Source organism: Ceratotherium simum, chromosome 6 (assembly GCF_057802395.1).
Source record: "Ceratotherium simum simum isolate JZ-2026a chromosome 6, ASM5780239v1, whole genome shotgun sequence".
In the NCBI taxonomy this organism is placed as follows: Eukaryota; Metazoa; Chordata; class Mammalia; order Perissodactyla; family Rhinocerotidae; genus Ceratotherium; species Ceratotherium simum.
Window position 1 is genome coordinate 37,196,436 of NC_141905.1, and position 21,545 is coordinate 37,217,980.

At 35.5% G+C, this 21,545-nt stretch overlaps 1 protein-coding gene across 9 annotated transcripts in view; it reads left to right on the forward strand.

Annotated features, from left to right (window-relative positions):
• JMJD1C (jumonji domain containing 1C) overlaps positions 1-21,545 on the forward strand; it is a 343,413-nt gene that overhangs the window by 285,573 nt on the left and 36,295 nt on the right. For 7 of the 9 annotated variants that reach the window (XM_087432153.1, XM_087432156.1, XM_087432151.1 and 4 more), the window contains exons 4-8: positions 11,907-12,012; positions 14,607-14,731; positions 16,190-16,333; positions 16,432-16,624; positions 16,732-18,413. In XM_087432153.1, coding sequence (XP_087288279.1) covers positions 12,006-12,012; positions 14,607-14,731; positions 16,190-16,333; positions 16,432-16,624; positions 16,732-18,413 — 2,151 coding nt within the window. In that variant the 5' untranslated portion in view covers positions 11,907-12,005. Of the gene's footprint in view, positions 1-8,742; positions 8,867-11,906; positions 12,013-14,606; positions 14,732-16,189; positions 16,334-16,431; positions 16,625-16,731; positions 18,414-21,545 lie in introns of those variants that run through there. The other 2 variants (XM_087432154.1, XM_087432155.1) reach the window with 2 other exon arrangements.

Sequence of the window (21,545 nt, forward strand, 5' to 3'; positions counted from 1 at the left end):
ATAGAAAGCAGTGCGTTGGTGTGTGCCCGGGATCCGAACCCCGGGCCGCCAGCAGCGGACCTCAAGCACTTAACTGCTACATTATGGGGCTGGCCCCTCATCAGGTTATTTTAAGAATTAAATGCCATCGTGAATGTAAAATGTTTAGCACAGTGTCTGTTTCATAGTAAATGCTTATGAACTCTGCAGTTGAGGCTTTGATCCTTAGAATAATTTAGGAAAGTAATCATTCTTGAAAAATGTTCTGTTATTCTTTCTAGTTGGAAAAATAATGAAGAAAAGGCATGTTGTTGTGATTGTATTTGTGATCTTTGATCTTTTGAGCTGAGATATAGTATTTTTAAAGCTGTATCCAGTTACCTAAATGGATTTTCTTTGGGGAAATATTTTAATTCCAGGATAGTAAATCAGACTAATAATTATAGAAAATTATGTTAAAATAGTCTTATTTTTTTTTTTGCCTCGTATGTTTGTGATTTGAGATTTGTTCTTTTGTTAGAAGTCTAAAATTTGGTTCTATTTTATTTAGTCTACTTTTATCAGTACTAATGTTACAGACTGTTTTTGTCAGAGTGCAAATGTTTATATTCTTATCCCTAAGGAAATATATTTGATAAATAATACAAGTTATTAATATGCTGTGAAGTTTGAAAAACATTAATGTTCAGTTGAGCATATTTTAGTTTATAAGGATGAATTGGATACATTTTGAACTATAAAGAATTAACTAAAACTGTGGCAACCTTTTCTGAGTTGAAATTCCATTAAACATATTTTGGGTTTTTTTTCTTGTGTATTGATAATTTTTGGTGAAAGCCTTTAGGCCAAAGTCACTTTTCTTTTTTTTTTTTTTTTTTTTAAAGATTTTATTTATTTATTTTTCCCCCAAAGCCCCAGTACATAGTTGTCTGTCATAGCTGCACATCCTTCTAGTTGCTGTATGTGGGATGCGGCCTCAACATGGCTGGAGGGAGTGGTGCCTCGGCGCGCACCCGGGATCCGAACCCGGGCCGCCGGCAGCGGAGAGCACGCACTTAACCGCTAAGCCACGGGGCTGGCCCAAAGTCACTTTTCTAAATCAGAATGTGTCAAAATAAGCTAATAGAGTAACTTAAAATATTCAGTGGAAGTAGAGATCGTTGTAGTTAGAACCTTTCTCACTTTAAATGACATTTACAGTAGCATTTGAGTTCCCAAGAATTATGGATTGCCAAATATTTCAGCAGAGTAAATATTTTTTAAGTAAACAGAAAATGAACTTTGAAATTCATTCAGTGATGAAGGTATATATAATGAAAATAATATGGGAATATTGTTTCACATTATCATATTCTCAGTTTGTTCAATTTGGGGAAATCATGAGCCCAGAGAAACATCATAGAACTATAACTATACATAAAATTAAAAATCTTGAGACTTTTTAAAAGTTTAGGAACTTTTCACTGTTTTCATAATTTCTCGTGGTATATACTTCTCTTAAATTAATGTTAACCTTTTCCTTCTTAGTTATTAATGATATGACTAACGGCAAGTAATACCAAATAGAGGTTTCAAGGAGAGAGTCCTAAAATATTTGGATGGATATGTAATGGCCGGTTGCTTACAGTGACAGTAAGCTTCAAGGTAGTTTTTCGAGGATGATGGCCTTCTCCTCTCTCCCCTACTCCCCGGGGTTAATAATCTGGGATCAAGCTACAGGGTTTTAGCTGTAGTAATCCTCTGAAATGATTATTAACTAATATAATTCTCCCATTTTTATTTATTTTTATAGGTAAAGATAAATTATGTTATCATTGCAAAGGACCAAACATATTTGTTTTCTTTCTTTTTTAACATTCATGTGCTTCATATAATTGCTTTTCTGAAACTAGGAGCCGTGAGATATGGTAAACAATTTAGAAAGATTTGTAGGTTATTTTAATCACGACATCATCAGAAAAAGGATATTCTAGGACCGGCCCCATGGCTTAGTGGCTAAGTGCATGTGCTCCGCTACAGGCAGCACAGGTTCGGATCCCGAGCACGCGCCGACGTACCGCTTATCTGGCCATGCTGAGGCCACGTCCCACATAGAGCACCTAGAAGGATGTGCAACTATGACATACAACTATCTACTGGAGGGCCGGCCCTGTGGCTTAGCGGTTAACTGCGCGTGCTCCGCTGCTGGCAGCCCGGGTTGGGATCCCAGGCGCGCACCGACGCACCGCTTCTCTGGCCATGCTGAGGCTGCATCCCCCATAAAGCAACTAGAAGGATGTTCAGCTATGATATACAACTATTTACTGGGGCTTTGGGGGAAGAAAATAAAATAAAAAAGTAGACCTTAAAAAAAAAAACAAACTATCTACTGGGGCTTTGGGGAGAAAAAGGGAAAAGAAAAAAAAAAGGAGGAGGATTGGCAATAGATGTTAGCTCAGGGCTGGTCTTCCTCAGCAAAAAAAAAAAAAGGATTGGCATGGATGTTAGCACAGGGCTGATCTTCCTCACAAAAAAAAAAAAAGAAAGGATATGCTAGAAGGGTGATGCTTTCATGTTATAGTAATATATTGACAAGATAATTATTAAGGCTCGGACAGAAACACTTCTGAAGAAAAAGCGTAAAAGTAAGTCCTTAAAATAAGTAAAAGAAATAGTCTGTCTCCTTGTTTTATGTGCTTGTAATCCATAGCGTAGGTCCCACTTCTAGATGCACTGCTGACCTCAGGCATGCTCACTGATTTCTACAGGCAGTCAATCCCTTTAATTGTATTTGGCAAGACCTTCCTAAGACCACACAGACTATTTGTATCAGGTCATTGCTTCTAAAGCTTACTTTTCTAAAAGTGAGGCTTAATTGCCATTGAAGTCAGTTTTGTTTTTTCTAAAAAAAAAAATCACACAAATTAAGGATCAGAGTTGAGTGAATCCTGTATACCAGCTTAATTATGATTTGTGTACATTGAGGTCTTATATAATTTTTTTGTTTGTTTTTTAGTGTGGATGTATAAAGTCTGTGTACATTATATATATCAGGAAACTACTTGCTTTCCTGTATATAAACCTGAAAGCAAGTAGTTTCTAAATAATTATAATAATTTCATTTTCTACCTAAAACTTAAAATTTTAGCAATGACGATAAATCTGGAAAATTTTAGGTTTTATCATATAATGTGTTATGAAGTTATCAAATCAAGTCGGCAAAATTGACAATACAGATTCAGAATTATGTTAGAAATAACATAGCATTTATCTTATGTAGCAGAAAATGTCAGGTAAAATATTTGAAAACTATTGATCATTTCTCCCAGTAATATTTGGAGACAATTTTGTGGCAGGATGTGGTGATGACATTTTCATCTTCTTCAACCCTAATCGTTTTCTTTTTCACCGTGTCATACAGTCAGCTCTTGGAGGAAGTAGAGAAGCAAAGAATTACTCTATTTGTCTCCCTGTTTGGGTCCTCCTCTCCTCTGTTTTTTTTTTTTTTTTAAATGAATATCTGTGTTCCTTAGGAGATAGTATAAATGAAATTGTTGATGTAATCTCCCCATACAGAGATAGTTAAATTACTTTCTCTTACCTGGAGAAAAAACACTCAATTTTCAATCTTAACTTTTAACCAGAGATTTTATAAATGTATATCTCATATATTTATAATCCTATAAACCATCAATCCTATAAACCATCATTGCTAATAACAACTCAAAGCTCTGATTGTATTTACAGTTCTCGTTTTATGAAAAGGACAAAATATTTAGCTCTAGGATCCTATAACATTTGTAGAGCCTTCTGCATATTAGATAATTTAATTATGGTATTCAAAACATGAAAAATGTGGGGAAAACTAGGGTGATGTTTTCATTTTATGCATGGACAAACTTAAAATGACTTGCCCATTGATGTGCTACACATTGTCTTAACTTCAAGGAATCATCTGCCTTTAGGCCACAGTGTCTGATGAAGATACCTAAAGAAATGTTATCTTTAGGGAAAAAATATAGTACACCAGAATATTTCTAATTTTTTTTAAGCTATTGACTGAAATTGTTTGGAGCATTGTGGGGTCAGGGTCATTCATCACTTTATTTTTCTATTTTTGTTTCAAATAAAAATAAAACTCTAATGCTAAGAATATTACTTGAAAGCATTTATTTAAGAATTACAAAAGATTAAAATGTTGGAGTTTACTGTTTTGTTTTCCCTTGTACAACTGAATCATTTTTTTTTTTTTTATAATTTTATTTATTTATTTTTTCCCCCAAAGCCCCAGTAGATAGTTGTAGTCATAGCTGCACATCCTTCTAGTTGCTGTATGTGGGACGCGGCCTCAGCATGGCCGGAGAAGTGGTGCATCGGTGCGCGCCTGGGATCCGAACCCCGGGCCGCCAGTAGCGGAGCGCACGCACTTAACCACTAAGCCACGGGGCCGGCCCTGAATCATTTTTGAACCAAGAAAAAATACACCTAAACGTCATTCAGGTTTTCTGAACATCAATCCCATTTCTAGAACTATTTCCATTCATAGTATTAAGTAAAAATAGAATTTCATTGTATTGACTATTTACATCCTTTCTATTTAGAAATTAGATTTTTCTCATGTTGTTTCAGAATATAAATAGTTTAGACAGAATGAGCATGTATCACATTAGTTCCTTGATTATATGAATGAGGAAAGAGTTGTATAGATAATATAAAAACGTTGGCCTATTCCCTCTTCCTGCCATTTGAATCTATAATATTGTTTTTAAAAGGTAGAAATTCTATTGCTTTGATTTAAATCATAGACTGGATTCTAGGCTTCTGAATTAACCCAAACCAACCAGGAATTACAAATAGGTGTACAAAGAACTTAATTATCTATTGCGTTAATTATGTAAATTTTTTAAATATATTTGTCTTGAAAAAGGTTATATATAGAGAGAAATGTAAAAACTAATCTCTGGCATTCTTAATAAATCAGATATATGAAAGATAGGATTAATGTTGGAACACTTATCTTTAGAAAATTTCTTCTTTTTCAATGCATGTACCTATTTTTACCTACTACTATGGAATCCAGAGAAGTGGATGGTACCAACCTCTGTATATAATGATTATAATTCTCATTCAATTAAAGGAGTAAATCTTATCTTTCAAAGTAGGTAATTTTTCCACACTAAAATCAAGTACATTATTATATTTGGAAAGCTAAATATGGTACAGGAATGTATCAGGGTAACTCATTTACTTGTGAAAGCCTTAAGAAATGATTTATCTTTGGGCCGACCTGGTGCCTCAGTGGTTAAGTGTGCGTGCTCCACTGTGGCGGCCCGGGGTTTACAGGTTCAGATCCCGGGCGCGTGCTGACGTACCACTTGCTAAGCCATGCTGTGGTGGCGTCCCATATAAAGTAGAGGAGGATGGGCACGGATGTTAGCCCAGGGCCAATCTTCCTCAAGAAAAAAGGGGAAGATTGGCATCGGATGTTAGCTCATGGCTAGTCCTCCTCACAAAAAAAAGAAATGATTTATCTTAAAATATTTTTTCTTTTTTAATGGAAAGGATTTGGCAATTGGGTTACTTTCCTATACTCATGAATATATGTAATGCAGCCAGCCATTTATGGAAATAGAGTTTGCAGTCAATTTGCTATCAAATTGCATTGCACTGCATTGAAGAGAATTTTTTGATCTTGCTTTGTACCAGTAGTTTATTTGTTCTTGTTTTAGGTCAGGGTAGGCAAACTACACCACAGGCCAAATTCAACCAGCCTCCTGTTTTTTATAAGGCCTTTTACATTTTAATGGTTGAAAAAAACTCAAGAGTAATGTGTCATGACACCTGAACATTTTGTGAAATTGTAATTTCATAATGCCAATGATAAAGTTTATTGGAACACAGCCATGCTCATTCATTTATATATTATTTATGGTATTGTTAGGCTACTTTTGGTGCTACAGTAGCAGAGTTGAGTAGTTGACGACAGAGATGGTATGACCCGCAAAGCCTAACTTATTTATTCTCTGGCTCTTTATAGGAAAAGTTTTCCAACTCTTTAAATCGTCAAAAATTTTGGAAGCCCTCAGTGGTAGCTGCATTTAATAAACTCTAGATGGTTTAGACAACTTTGCTTTTTGAAGACCTCTGTAGCAGTTGTCAAACTTAGTAGGTTTCCTGTCCCAGTAAATCCTTATTAACAAAGTGGATTCTTTTGCAAGTTATGCAAGAATTGGTATGATGGCAGTGATGTCACTCTTGACCTATGTGAACTTTACATTCATGTTTTTAACTGTTGGCTAGCAACCCCAGGGATCTCAGGGCAAGCAGTTATTTGTAGTTTTGCTGAAGCACAAATTTAAATTATGACTGTGGCAGAATTGGTGTGGCAAAGCATGATCGATCACCTAACCTGACATTCAAGATACAGATTGTTACGTTTATGATAACTCTTATAAAATACAATAAAGTATAATTTTTATGGGAGAATTTATGTAATACAATGGGATTTAAGATGTCACTACAAAGGTCAAGGATTTTATTGCAGGGGGATAAATCATTCCATTACTAAGCTACACATCAGTATCAGTTTGAAAGCAAGCGTTAGGTCATTCTCTATCAGAAATTGTCCAAAGGGAGAGAAACTGCTCTAGTTTTATGATATTTCTTGTATCCTAGGATGAAAGTGCTATTCTAGACATCAGTTAGGCCTTTAGAGCAAATAGCCTATAATTATTGAGTAATCAGCTCAGTCACCTAGATAGAAAGTAACTGGTATATTATTACCTAATTCATGCCTCTACTGGCTCTTTTGTCAGTAGTTAAATTGAGAGTATGTGTGACATAAAGAAAATATTTGTTGACCTGATAAGGAGCATATTATTAGGGTAAGACAAATTGTTCCCTTATTATCTTAGAAAATGTGTTACATATATTTTGAACACTGCCATTATATTGCTATTATTAAACCTAGTCAGGCATATCTGAATGTTTTAGTGCTGTAATCTTATTTTTTTTTTTTTAATAATTTTATTTATTTATTTATTTTTCCCCCAAAGCCCCAGTAGGTAGTTGTATGTAATCTTATTTTTTGTACTATTGTTTCTTTTTTCCTTTGAACTGAGATGGAAGTAGAGAATCTTGAAAAATTACGTTAGTACAGTAATCTGTCAAAATACAGATTCCAAGCTGATTTTATTTATTATTATTTTTTTTACTTTTATTTATTTATTTATTTTTTCCTCCGAAGCCCCACTAAATAGTTGTATGTCATAGCTGCACATCCTTCTAGTTGCTGTATGTGGGACGTGGCCTCAGCATGGCCGGAGAAGCGGTGCGTCGGTACGCGCCCGGGATCCGAACCCGGGCCGCCAGCAGCGGAGCGCGCACACTTAACCGCTAAGCCACGGGGCCGGCCTCCAAGCTGATTTTTAACTTTTCATCTTTTGAGGAATGTATTTTTATTTTAAATTCCATCGTGTTTTTCTGAACACATGGAAATGAAATCTGTGTTTCGATGATCTCAAATAGTAATTCAGGGCAGTGTTTACCTAGAAATACAGCATTTGGGAATTTGTAGGTAACTACTAAATCACATTGTCAAAACGATTATTTTCTCTTTTATGCTTTCTGATTATAAGTTTGCATGAGTTTAACATTCTAAGTCTCCCCTCTTTGATGAGTGTTAGACTATTGCTGCATGTGGAATTTCACATAACCAATGTGAAAAGGTTACAAAAAGATAACTTCTACCTGATGTTCAGTTCTTTGCTTTTGACCCATTCTGACTTCATAAAATAATGTTGGCTTTAACCTCTTACATATAGTGTAAAGAAATGTGTCAAATTTTGAAAGACAGTCACAGTAAACAGTCTATTATTCATTCCTTTTCATTGTACTAGTTCAAGAGACAGAGAGTAGGTCAACAGAATGTGAGTTTTAGAGTCACAGACTTAGGTTCAAAGAGTAGGTCTCTCCATCACATCCTAACTATAACCATGAACCTCTCTGGGTATAACGTGTAAAAAAGGTAATAATAATTTTAGCATCACAAAATTGTTACAAAAATTGATATGTATGGAAAGCACTCAGCATAGTATCTGCCATAGTAAATGCACAATCATGTTAGCTACTTTTCTTTGTTATTATTTACATTAAGGTGCACTAATGTTCAGTTAGAGCTAACCTCTGTCTTTGCAAAAGCAGGACACAGCACCCAAGCAAACAATAAATATAGTCCAGACCCTTACTTATGGCAGTGTTTAGAACTTTTCCATGTTTTCTGTATAAGGTTCTAGTAAAAGCAGATCTTACTGAACTGATTTTTTTTTTTCCCATTAGTCATTTGCTGGAGGTTGTAACTAGCAGTATAATACATGGATAAGAGTTTATGGAAGAGTGGAGATTCACAGAGGATGCTATTCACTATCTAGGTGATTTGTTTTGGGGAAATTAAAGAATACATATTTTAATTATTGAATATAAAAATTATGTGTGTAGGTAACTACTACAGTTACTGAAAATTGAAGTGCTGTGCAGTTAAATTGTTTTTTAATCTCATAAACTCAAGGAAAGCTAAAGTTCTTTATTAGTCATTTGCATTCTGTGAAAGATAATGAATATTCATAGCTAGTTTTTAATTACACATCCTTAATTTCTCTTCTATGTGATGCTTATAGCCTTGTATCTGATTTTTAGCACTTCCACAAAATTTTTCAGGTCAGTAAATGGAAAAAAAACTTCATTTGGCTACCTGCTGACAACTCTTACAAGATTTGATCATTTATCCTTTTGTGAGCCTCTTTAAAATGGGAATGATAACTACAAGTTAACAGAAGTACCTGTAACTTACAAAGCACTATACATACATAGAGGAGGATGACTTCAGCAGTAATATGTCTGTCATAACCAGGTAGTGTGTTGGGATTATTTTCATGGGTTTTAATTAATTTAGTAATTCATGTCATCCAATACCACCAATAATTCAGAATTGGATGTTTTAAGAAAACTAGTTTTGGGGCTGGCCGCGTGGCCTAGAGGTTGAGTTCGGCACGCTCCGCTTCGGCGGCATAGTTTTGGTTCCTAGGCGCGGACCTACACCACTTGTCGGTGGCCATGCTGTGGCAGGCGACCCACATATAAAATAGAGGAATATTGACACAGGTGTTAGCTCAGAGTGAATCTTCCTCAAGCAAAAAGAGGAAGATTGGCAACAGATGTTAGCTCAGGGTGAGTCTTCCTCAGCAAAAAGAAGAAAAAATAGTCTTATAAAAACATATTCATTAAGCTGGAAAGAGGCAGATAGTAGTAACTCTATTTAATAGATGAGGAAATTGATACATAGAAGTTTTGAATTTATATAAGGTCATTTCAGTAAATAGACTCAAATTAACAGTTTTTAATGGTATGCTTTTTCCACTAGAAAATGAATGAGTCAGTGTTGAAAATATATTTGTATGTTGTCTAATGATCTTGGAAATACAGCCCATTATTTTAACTTGTTGACTAAAATATAAATAAATGTTGAACAAATAAATTTTATATCCCAGTAGTTTTAAGTTTAAAAATTCAATACAGGGAACTGGTTTTATAGACTATACCTGTACCTGTCTACAAAGTATTAGCAATGCTGCTTTAATAGCAGTTTATATCCCTTTCCCTCAAATATGTAAAGGTTTGTGAGCAATAGACCATAGTGAACATTGTATAAGTCAGCAGTGACACCCATATGATTGTGTAGTTTTCTAGACAAGTTCCTATCTTCTTCATGCCAGTTAAATGTCTAGAATAAGAGAAGAACTATTGTAATCCAGGTGGGTGTTTAGACTAGAGAAGACTCAGGGCTTTAGAAACATAAAACCAGAATTCCAATGCTTGAAGGACTATCAGTTAGGAAAGTGATTAGGCTTGTGTTTGACTCCAAGGAGTTAAGCTTGGGTATGTGTATGGAAGTTATAGTGAGCAAGATTTTTAAAGAACTTGACAGCTGTCAGAGGTGTCTGGAAACGGTAATGGTTTTCCTTGGGAAATAGAGAGTTTCCTGTGTTTTATGTGTTATAGACTAGATTGTCACCTGGTATGCATGAAGAGGGTCTGAATTTTCCATGGTATTTTCTATTCCTAAAATGATGAGGTTAAATAAATATGCAGTGTATTATTAAAAGGGAGTGGAGAAAAGAGATAGCTAGAAAGTTTCTTTACAAAAAGAAAGACATGTCATGGACTTTTTTTTTCCAAAATGATACTTATACCTAGTTTTTGTATGACACTTTTCTACTCTAGTATTTCCTTCTGCTGTGAAGTAGCATATCTATATATTTTCCAAGGAACATAGTTGTTAACTTTAAAGGCCTTGACTTCAGTCTCTTGGTGTTCACTAGGTATAAACAAAATAATCAGAGTATTTACCACAATATTACTCCAAAAATAGAAAGTAGTTAGTCCCTTAAAGCAGTGATGAGATGAGAAGGAAAAGCTTTACGTGGATCAACTTTAGAGCAGAAGAGTGAAGTGTGACCTGCTTGATTAGGGGTCCTTCTTTGTTCTCTTCAGCCGCTTTTTGGCTTTTCCAAATTGCCAAATTATTTTTATTCACCAGATATAATTCCCTACCTTTAGCTCTTTTCTATTCACTGCTTTCCATGATGTGCCAGTCCACTTTTAAAAGGGCCCACAATTGGCAGTGCTGCTTTGTTGTTATTCCCAGCTCTACTCTGGGGCTCCAGCCGCTGATCTCAAATGCAGGAGCAGCAGAGGTGCTTTGCGAGAGAGAGAACAGAATGTCAAAAAGTCCGGTGGAGGAACAAGAGATTGTGGGAAAACATGTGACTGTGTGATTCACATTTCCAAGGAGAGAGAACCGGTTGTTTCTGTGTCTAGATCCACCCTGTTATGAGGATAATACCGTCAGTAATGTAATTTTAATTGCCTGGATGCTTTGACACTGGCTGGAAAAAATAAAGCTTTAACAGTGAAGTTACTGGTCAGATGAGTTTGAGTAGAACTGAATTTGATGACATTTCAATCAACACAGTGGATAACGACGTTTGTAGTGGGCTGGCCCGGTGGCGTACTGGTTAAGTTTGCGTGCTCGGCTTTAGCGGCCCAGGGTTTGCCGCTTCGGATCCTGGGCATGGACCTGCACACCACTCATCAAGCCATGCTGTGGTGGCATCACATAGCAAAATGGAGGAAGATTGGCACAGATGTTAGCTCAGGGGCAATCTTCCTCAAACGAAAAAAAGAGGAAGATTAGCAACAGATGTTAGCTCAGGGCCAGTCTTCCTCACACACACACCAAAAAACCTCTCCGAGGAGAATGTGACTCATCTATGTGTATATGTATTGTCACTAAAATATTCAGCTCAGTTCTTTTGCTACCACCCTTAGATGACCGGATGCTGTTTGGTTTGTATATTGCTTCTAACAGTGAAACCTTTAAAAAGATGACTATATAAGGCCATCCTTAAAGTTAGAAAACACATTAGTAAATTTTTTTTTTAATTTTATTTATTTATTTTTTCCCCCCAAAGCCCCAGTAGATAGTTGTATGTCATAGCTGCACGTCCTTCTAGTTGCTGTATGTGGGATCCGGCCTCAGCATGGCCGAAGAAGCAGTTCGTCGGTGCGCCCCTCCCCCGGGATCCGAACCCGGGCCGCCAGCAGCGGAGCACGCACACTTAACCATTAAGCCACGGGGCCGGCCCCACATTAGTAAATTTTAAATTTTGACTTTAGGACATGATTGTCAAGGATCAAATCTTGCCATGGATTAATTTCTTATGCTCTGTTGTTATGTAATCGCTAATGAAATATAACTTATGAATTTGTCTTTTTGCGTACATTTAGATCAAGGAATTTTCTTCAGCCCTTAGAACATATAAGAGGGAAAGTTGGTAACATTAATGTTAGGACAGCGTAACATGGACCTTTCTTGTAATCTGTAATTCTAGGACGACATAGACAACCTAAACCCAGTTCTCAGGGACAACCCGCAACTTCAGGAAGAAGTGAAAGTCTGGGTAAAGGAACAAAAGGTTCAGGAGATTTTTATGCAAGGTAAATATTTTGAAGTTATGCATTAATTCATTTTTTTTTTTTTGGAAACTGGGCAGTTTCTCACATTTGGTTTTGGTTGTTCAGTTATGTGCAATATAAATAAAAGACCCAGTCTAATGTTATGAGTTATATAGAGTCCAGAGAAAATCAAAATCATAGTGATAACTTCACCAGTTTATTACCTAATTTGAGCTAAATGCCTGGCATGAAATTATAACTACACAGGTGTTTTGTTGATAGGAAAATTTCTGTATTACAGAATGCTTTAGGTGTGTCCTTCCTGGAGAAGGAAGTATTGTTTGCAGTAGAGGGTTGTCCAAAGCCACAATTGATTTCCTTTGAAGAATGCTGTTGGTATCTGATAAAAGTGGCCTATTTCAGTTGCTTTCCTCAGCAATGACCGCAATACTAGTCTTAGTTTTGTTTCCTTTTTTAGTAAGTTACAAGTTTGTCTACAACACGTGACTTTAAAACCAGTGAGGTGTTACAATTCTAAAGTGATTTCTTTTTCTGTCAGTAAAATCATATATTGTAAATATAAGCTTTTTGTGAAATTGAGTTGAAACTGGGACAATATGGCATGAAGTACTGATATTTTGTTGAATGTTTTTAAAAAGAAATTTTATTGTTAAATTCCCATATTTATCTCAGCCCTCAACTTCCATGCCATTTAATTTAAACATTAATAGAGATAATTTCAAAGTTGTGGCTGTTTTTGCTTTGTATGGGTATTTACAGTGGCAGATCATCCACTTACTAAATTCTTTTTAAGCTAAATCTTTTTTGAACTTTTAATATGAAAAATTTGAAACATACGCAGAGACAGAATATTTCAGTGAACTTCCATGTACCTATTTCCCAGCCCCAACAACTATAGAACTTGGGCAGATCCTGTCCCATCCACCACTCACATTTACTTGCATCAAATTTCAAACATTGCTGCATTCTATACATTTTTAAACCAAGCCACCATACCATTATTACATCGAAAAAATTAATAGTTCCTTAATATCAAATATTGGATTCTTAGCTTCAAGTTTCCATTTGTCTTGTAAATGCCTTAAATGATTTTTTGATCAAAGGATTGATTTACTTATATTTTTATTTTATTTATTTATAATTAGGGGATCCAAAAATTATGTACAAATATGTTATGTCCCGTCTCTCCATTTGTTCTTGTTTTCCTAGCTATTTATTTATTGAAGAAAGCATGCTAGTATTTTTTTAAATAACTTTGTTTCCTCATCATATTCTTAGAGGTGAGAAGATTAAGGCACTAGAGTCCCTGTCCATCCTAAGCAGAATTACATGAGGCCAACTCCAAATCGAAACAAGGCAGTTAAGATGGTGTGCTAATGGGAATTGGAAATGGGTCGTATTTGGAGTTATTTTATAAGCTTTTTCTATATGACATTCAGAAAAAATAATTTGGAGTCTTATTCTTCCATAGTTAGAAAACATTAGAGTTTATATAGTTGATTATGGCTAAAAATGTATTTAACGTACAGGTCATATGCTTTCTACAGATCTGTTAATTGATTTGTATTTTAGGCTGGTATTGGCATAGATGTTTCTTTAAACTGGCAAATAAATATTAAACCATTAGTTGATATGTTAAATGTCTTATAACTGTTGAAAAAAGCATCAGCCTAGGAATCAGAAAAATAAATTCAGTCCTAGCTCTTTCACTTAAAAATTTAACCTATCAACCTCACTCTCTTAATTTTTATAAAAGGGAAAACAGTATCTATGAGTTGGAGATTAAATAGGCACTTGAAAATTTTGAAAGCACTTTGTAAGTTGTTTATGTATAATACTGTCGTTAAGGTGCACCAGTTTTCTCCCCCTCACAGTTCTTGTTAAACTTTCGAGTATTTGATACCATTTTAGTACCTGTGAATTGAAGAAATTTTCATCTCTATTATCCTCTTCTGTGGAGTGACTTTTGTTTTAATAGGCGTGTTTGAATATATACTGATATTTTTTATTTAATCCTTCCCTGTTTTCTAAAGGATGCCTACATATAGATACCCTTTACAAAAGTGAGTTTAAGCCAAAAGTATCAAAAAAGCATTTTAGTGCCATATTTATAAATTCACTTAATAATCTCTACTATTATGACTTGTGGCAGCTTTTCTTAGCTGTTACAGAGGAATCAAAATTTATAGTTGCTTATTATAAAGTTTTGGCAACTAGAAGACTCAGACATTAAGTGCCAAGTTACCTTTCGATGTTCGGCTGTGTAGTCACGTACCTCAACCTTAAGTAGCTTTGTTAACTGTACTGCTTTCTAGACCACTATAACTTTACGTTTTGTACTGTTCTCCTATTAACTCATGATCCTAGAAGCATTCTTTCTGACTTAAAGTACTGTATTATTTCCATTGAGTTAAGAAGTATGTGTGTCTACTAGAGTGTTTAATGATAACTACAGAATGATCTGGCTCTTAACATATATTCACTTTTTAAAAAAACTAATATTTGAATGTAATATTACTCATCTGTCACATAGCTCATGTTTCTCCTAAAAGGTAGTTCTTAAATGAAAATGTCTTCTTTTAAGATACCCTATTTCTTGTGTTTTTTTTTTTGAGGTCCTTATTCCTTAAATGGATACAGAGTGAAGGTATATAGACAAGACTCTGCCACCCAGTGGTTTACTGGCATAATTACTCATCATGATCTCTTCACTCGCACCATGATCGTTATGAATGATCAGGTAAATAGTCCAACTAATATTTTTGAAAAGAGATTTATAATTTACCTATTCCATGCCCCCTCGAAAAAGGGATCAACCAGTTGACACTAAATAATTTTCATCTCTAGGTTTTTTGGTAGTCATATAATCTTAATAAGTTTAAATGTATCTGATGTGACACAGAGGTCACTTCAGGTCACAGAGAGATAGTGATGCCAGATGTATTTCAACACTGATAAAATTAGTCCCTGAAATAGAGGCATCAAACTGTTTTAATTGATTAGTCTTTTTTTATCATTAGGTCAGCTAAAATTTTCTTTCTTAAAGTTTCAGCTTTTCTGTCTCTCCAGTAATAAAAATATTTCCCAAATGGTTTCTTTTCACTGATGAAGCTTTCAACGCACACTGTAGTTCTTTTCACGTCAAATTTGAGAGTCAGTATGCTCCCTTTATTAGTTTTCTGGCAAGTTTGGTGTGTATTAAGGATACAAATTTCATGTGGAGTTTTAAATAACAGTCTGAAAGTTTTGGTTTTAAATCTTCTAAAGCTGTAGTTTATTTACCTGAAAAAAATAGATCTTTACACCTTCCTACCTGAGTGAATTGTGGATAGTATCTGAATTAATAAGATCGCCTTTATAAACAATTCAAATGTTTTGGTTAAAATTTTAGTCAAAATGCTAAATAAATTATATTGTTTAACTGTATTTTCTTTTTCCTAAAAAGGTGACAAACTTTCACCTCTCAGGAAGCACAAAATTGCCTTTAGATTTTAAAATAGTTCTTTCTTTAGCCTGCCTTTTCAAATTATCATTATTATTCATTTACACAATTTTTGTCATTTTCTTCTTCCTAAGCTCTACTTTCTTAGTTTTATTTTATAGCTGCTTTTTGAAAATTACTTACTATTTTTAAAATACATTTTCTTTTTTTCATGAGGAAGATCGGCCCTGAGCTAACATCTGTCAATCCTCCTCTGTTTTTTGCCGAGGAAGACTGGCCCTGGGCTAACATCCGTGCCCATCTTCCTCCACTTTATATGTGATGCCGCCACAGAATGGCCTGACAAGAGGTGGGTCGGTACGCGCCCGTGATCCGAACCTGCGAACCCCCGGCTGCCGCAGCAGAGCGCGCACACTTAACCGCTTGTACCACCAGGCTGGCCCTAAATTACATTTTCTGACTTGGCATTATACTCTTGATTAATTCTCATCCTTGTTTTTCAATGTGTACTTGCAATAGATATATTTGCTTTTTAGTTTTTGGTTAGCAGATGAAACAGTAGGTTTCAGAAGGTTAAAATGCTAATTTTATCTTTAATGATTAAAACTGGTTTATTTTAAGTCTGACTGTGTCTTATAAATTAAGGATCTCAAACTGATTTCTAAACATTTCTACTCAGTAAAGAAATTGTACCTAATATCACATTGACTAACTGATTGGATTTAATTTTTGTTCTTGTTTTGTGTCATGGATTAGGTACTAGAACCACAGAATGTCGATCCTTCTATGGTTCAAATGACCTTTCTAGATGATGTTGTTCACTCTTTGTTAAAAGGTGAAAATATTGGCATTACCTCACGGCGAAGGTGTCGTGCCAGTCAAAATAGCAACGCTGTTCACGTATGTATATTGTTAGTGATGGGTTATTTTTAAATATTTTCCCTTAGGTTACTTAGGATCAGGTAGTAAACAATAATTGTTAAATTGGTTATTTTTAGGGTCATTATACACGTGCCCGAGCGAATAGTCCCAGACCAGCAATGAACTCCCAAGCTGCTGTACCAAAACAGAATACACACCAGCAACAGCAACAAAGAAATATCCGTCCAAATAAGAGGAAAGGCTCAGATAGCAGTATACCAGATGAAGAGAAGATGAAGGAGGAAAAATATGATTATATAGCACGAGGAGGTAGGACCCACTTCTTTTTAAGGGAATGAGAACAAATAAAACAAAAATGCATTTAAAATATACTTATCGATATGAAAAGTAAAACTGTTCTTTTTTAAATCTTTCAGAAAATCCTAAAGGTAAAAAACAGTTGATGAATAAAAGAAGGAAACCTGAAGAGGATGAAAAGAAACTAAATATGAAAAGACTACGAACTGAGAATGTTTCAGACTTTTCTGAGAGCAGTGACTCAGAAAATTCACATAAGAGAATAATAAATAATTCCTCAGAGCAGAAGCCAGAGAATGAGTTGAAAAATAAAAACACTTCAAAGATAAATGGAGAAGAAGGAAAATCCCAGAATAATGAGAAGGCAAGAGAAGAGACGTTAATAGATAGCCAGCCTCCCTGGGATCAAATACAGGAAGATAAAACACATGAAGAAGCAGAGAAGCAGAAGTCTGTTGACTCGCAGCTTCAAGAAAAAATGATTATCCATTCATCAGAACAGGCCACACTTTCTGATCATAATCCCAATGATTTACTTCTTCAGGAATGCACTATGGAAAAAACACATACAGTGGAATTATTACCAAAGGAGAAGTTCGTATCCAGACCACCCACACCAAAATGTGTTATTGATATTACGAATGACACTAATTTGGAAAAGGTGGCTCAGGAAAACTCAAGTACATTTGGCCTTCAGACACTTCAGAAAATGGATCCTAATGTTAGTGATTCAAAACATTCAATTGCAAATGCAAAATACTTGGAAACAGCAAAACAAGATTCTGACCAGAGCTGGGTCAGTGATGTAATTAAAGTAGATTTAACTCAATCAAATGTTAGGAATGCTTGTTCAGGAAATGATCACCTGAATATAGAAAAAGAGAAAAATCAGCATGTCTCTTACATGTCATCTCTAAGCACAGTTTCTGTCACAGAAGATAAGCTGCATAAGCAAAGTCCACCCCCAGAGACTATAAAATCTAAACTTAATACTTCAGTAGATGCTCACAAGACAAAATCTAATCCCTCACCTGAAGTTGTTAAACCTAAAATTACCCATTCTCCTGATTCTGTAAAGTCTAAGGCCGCTTATGTGAATAGCCAAGCTGCTGGTGAAAGAAGACTGGCAAGTAAGATAGAACATGAGTTATCAAGATGCAGTTTTCATCCAGTTCCCACTCGAGGCAGTACATTGGAAACTACAAAGAGCCCTCTTATCATTGATAAAAATGAGCATTTCACAGTTTACAGAGATCCTGCACTCATTGGTTCAGAAACAGGAGCTAATCACATTTCTCCTTTCTTAAACCAGCATCCATTTCCTCTTCATTCTTCATCCCATAGAAGCTGTTTAAATCCAGGTACCCATCACCCTGCCTTAACTCCTACACCCCACTTACTGGCTGGATCATCCAGTCAGACTCCAATACCTACCATTAACACTCACCCTCTGACTAGTGGTCCACACCATTCTGTTCATCACCCTCATTTACTTCCTACTGTGTTACCTGGAGTGCCTACTGCCTCCTTACTTGGTGGCCACCCACGACTAGAGACTGCTCATGCCAGCAGCTTGAGCCACTTAGCACTAGCACACCAGCAACAGCAACAATTGTTACAGCACCAGTCACCTCATCTTCTTGGACAAGCCCATCCTTCTGCTTCGTATAATCAGCTTGGACTTTATCCAATTATTTGGCAATATCCAAATGGAACACATGCATACTCAGGACTTGGTCTACCTTCTTCTAAGTGGGTTCACCCAGAAAATGCAGTTAATACTGAATCTTCATTAAGGAGGGTAAGTTATGCTATGGTTTGCCACGTATCAGTGCATATTTATTAATCAACATATATACAAGTGCTTTTTCATTATCCCATTAATTTTTTATATTTCTAATTATAAAATGTATTAGAATTTTTCAAACAGTTTTTCCAATTATAATGAAACTTTTGATGCTTAGTAACTTTTGGAGTTATGGAAGCTGAAATCTCAGAAAATCCTATTTATAAAAAAGCCAATTTAAAGAAATAAAACTTCTTAGATTGTTTTTAATATACCTGTTAGGAAGAATGTATCTCTTCATAACTAATTATGGTATATATCCATAATAATTTTGCTCAGCTAAATTCCTAGAATTGAAATTTCTGGATTAAAATATATATAAAATTGTAAAGATTTTGATATGCATTATCAAGTTATTCTTAAAAGACAAACTGTTATATTCCCTAGCTAGATACATTATATTGATGGTGTAGTACAAGCTATGATTCTCCAAGCCCCTTGTTCTCTTAAGGGTGCCAGGGTTGGAGAGTCCAGATACTTGGGAGTAAAGTTGGGGCTGAGATTCTCTACCTGAAAGAGTGGTGGTATAGGGCTCTTTTTCCTTCATGGGCTGTGTGTTTTTTACAGCCAAATTCATTTTCATACTAAGAAATGGTTGTTGAGGGCATTACCAGCCCCTGTATCAAAAATGAGGAAATGAGTGTCACTGTTAAATTCCAGGAGACAACTTAGTCCTTGGTATAGCCCAGGATGCTCTTTGAGTATGCCCGAGAATCTTTTTAACACTATTTATTTATGTATTTTATTGTGGTAAAAAACACTTAACATTAAATTTACCATCCTAACCATTTTTAGTGTACAGTTCAGTAATCTTAAGGATATTCACATTGTTGTGCAACAGATCTCTAGAACTTTTTCATCTTGCAAAACTGAAACTCTGTACCCATTAAACATTAATTCTCCTACCTCCTCCCCCTAGTCCTTGGCAACCACCTTTCTACTTTCTGTTTCTATGATTCTGACTGCTTTAGATACTTCATTTGAGTGCAGTCACACAGTATTTGTCCTTTTGTGGCTAATTTCATGTAGCGTAATGTCCTCGAAGTTCATCCATGTTTTAGCACATAACAGGATTTTCTATTTTTTAAGCTGTGTAATATTCCATAGTATGTATATACCCCATTTTCTTTATACATTCATTTGTTGACAGACTTTGGGTTACTTCCACTCCTTGGCTGTTGTGAATAATGCTGCAATGAACATGAGTATTTTTGATACCTTTCTTAAGTTGAGTGAGATTACTTCCACTCCTTGGCTGTTGTGAATAATGCTGCAATGAACATGAGTATTTCTGATACCTTTCTCAAGTTGAGTGAGATCCACGGTAGATATGTTAGAGGTGGTGATTTGGAAGACAGTGCTAGTGAGCTTCTCATTTACTTGAGGCATAATACTGCTTACATAGAGCCTTAGTTGTGGCAGTAGATGCAAGGCAGTAGATGCAAGGCAGCCAGAATTTTGTCAGAGGAGCTGTTACCATATTCTGGGTAGCAGTGATGACATAGACTGTGGTGATAAGTCCTTCCTTGATTCCCACATTGTGATTAGTGACCTTGGTTGTAAGGGGCATCAAGTGGTTAGTGGTGCAAGATGGAGTTCTAACAATTTTGAAGGATATTTCTTGTGGTTTATTCCCATTGCAAAGATCAACTCCTTTTGGCTCCACTTTCGTGTGAGCTTTGGCCTTCTTTACTGAAGTCACCAGTGAATGCCACAATTTATTCTGTACCAGCATCCCTGCATTTGTTGTTGGCAGGATCTCAATTCTAGAAGAATTGTGCTTGTATTGATCATAAGCTTCTCATTCCCATTCTTGATGGTGCCATTGAACTGGTGGTAAGTGGGATCTTACTAGAATGTGTACATTACATAGTTGAAGTTAATGAAGAGTCACTAATCACTGCGATATCCTCTTTACCAGAATTGAAAGCAGGCCTGATGACGCAAGTGCCCAGCACAGGAACATTTTTTCTCTGACCCTTTCACATGTCATGAATGTAGCTGCAGCTGATACTGGACAGAGACAGGCTAGAGGATCACATGGGAGCCAAGAGCTGGCAAATAGTTCTGAGTTTTCTTCCATAACTTCCAAACCCTGGAAAACAGATCTAAAAGTAATTATTAGAAATTACTTGGGTAGGAACCTCTTTCAGTATGTGTCATCTAGCCTCCATGTTTATAAGGGCATAAGATGTTTTGTTAACTGGTCATAAACTTGTTAAACTAAAAACAAGCATATCAGATTTTCATTTGTTATATAGAATTATAAAGGAGTAAATTTAAGCAACATTTTGAGCAAATATGAGGATCTCTTAACCCTAGTATTGTGAATTAAAGTGAAGAAACGATTAGGAATTTTTTTTTTTTTGGTGAGGAAGACTGTCCCAGAGCTAGCATCTGTTGCCAATCTTCCTCTTTTTGCTTGAGGAAGATTGTCCCTGAACTAACATCTGTGCCAGTCTTCCTCTATTTTGTATATGGGACGCTGCCACATCATGGCTTAATGAGTGGTATGTAAGTCTGCACCCAGGATCCGAACCTGTGAACCCCATGCCGCCAAAGTTCAGCACACGAACTTAACCACTACACCACTGGGCGGGCCCCGGAAATAATTTTTTATGATAATTTATAGTCAATAACTTTCACTGCCATAATTAATTACAACTTAAGATTTCTGGATCTTGTAGAACTGAAGCCTTTTAAACATATGTTCAAATGATCCTTATGTGCATATATGTTTATATATATATATATATATTTTTTTTTTTTTTCCTATGTGAGGTTTATCGTTTATAATTATCTTTTTAATCTAAGTAACTTTACAGCAGCATATCTTTGGTGTGATATCATAATGCTTTTGCATTACCATTTTGAGATGTAAAATTTATTCCCTTCGTTAAAACCAAAAGATTATATTTTCTCAATATCTGACTCAATGAAGTATAACTCCGCAAAGCATGTTCTGGAGGAATGTCAGTGAGTTATAGGATAGAAACTATCCTTAAGCATGTAATTAGATAGTTGTACGTCTCAACATAAAGATAAATGTCACCAAATATTCAGTATGAGAAAGGCAATGTATTGATA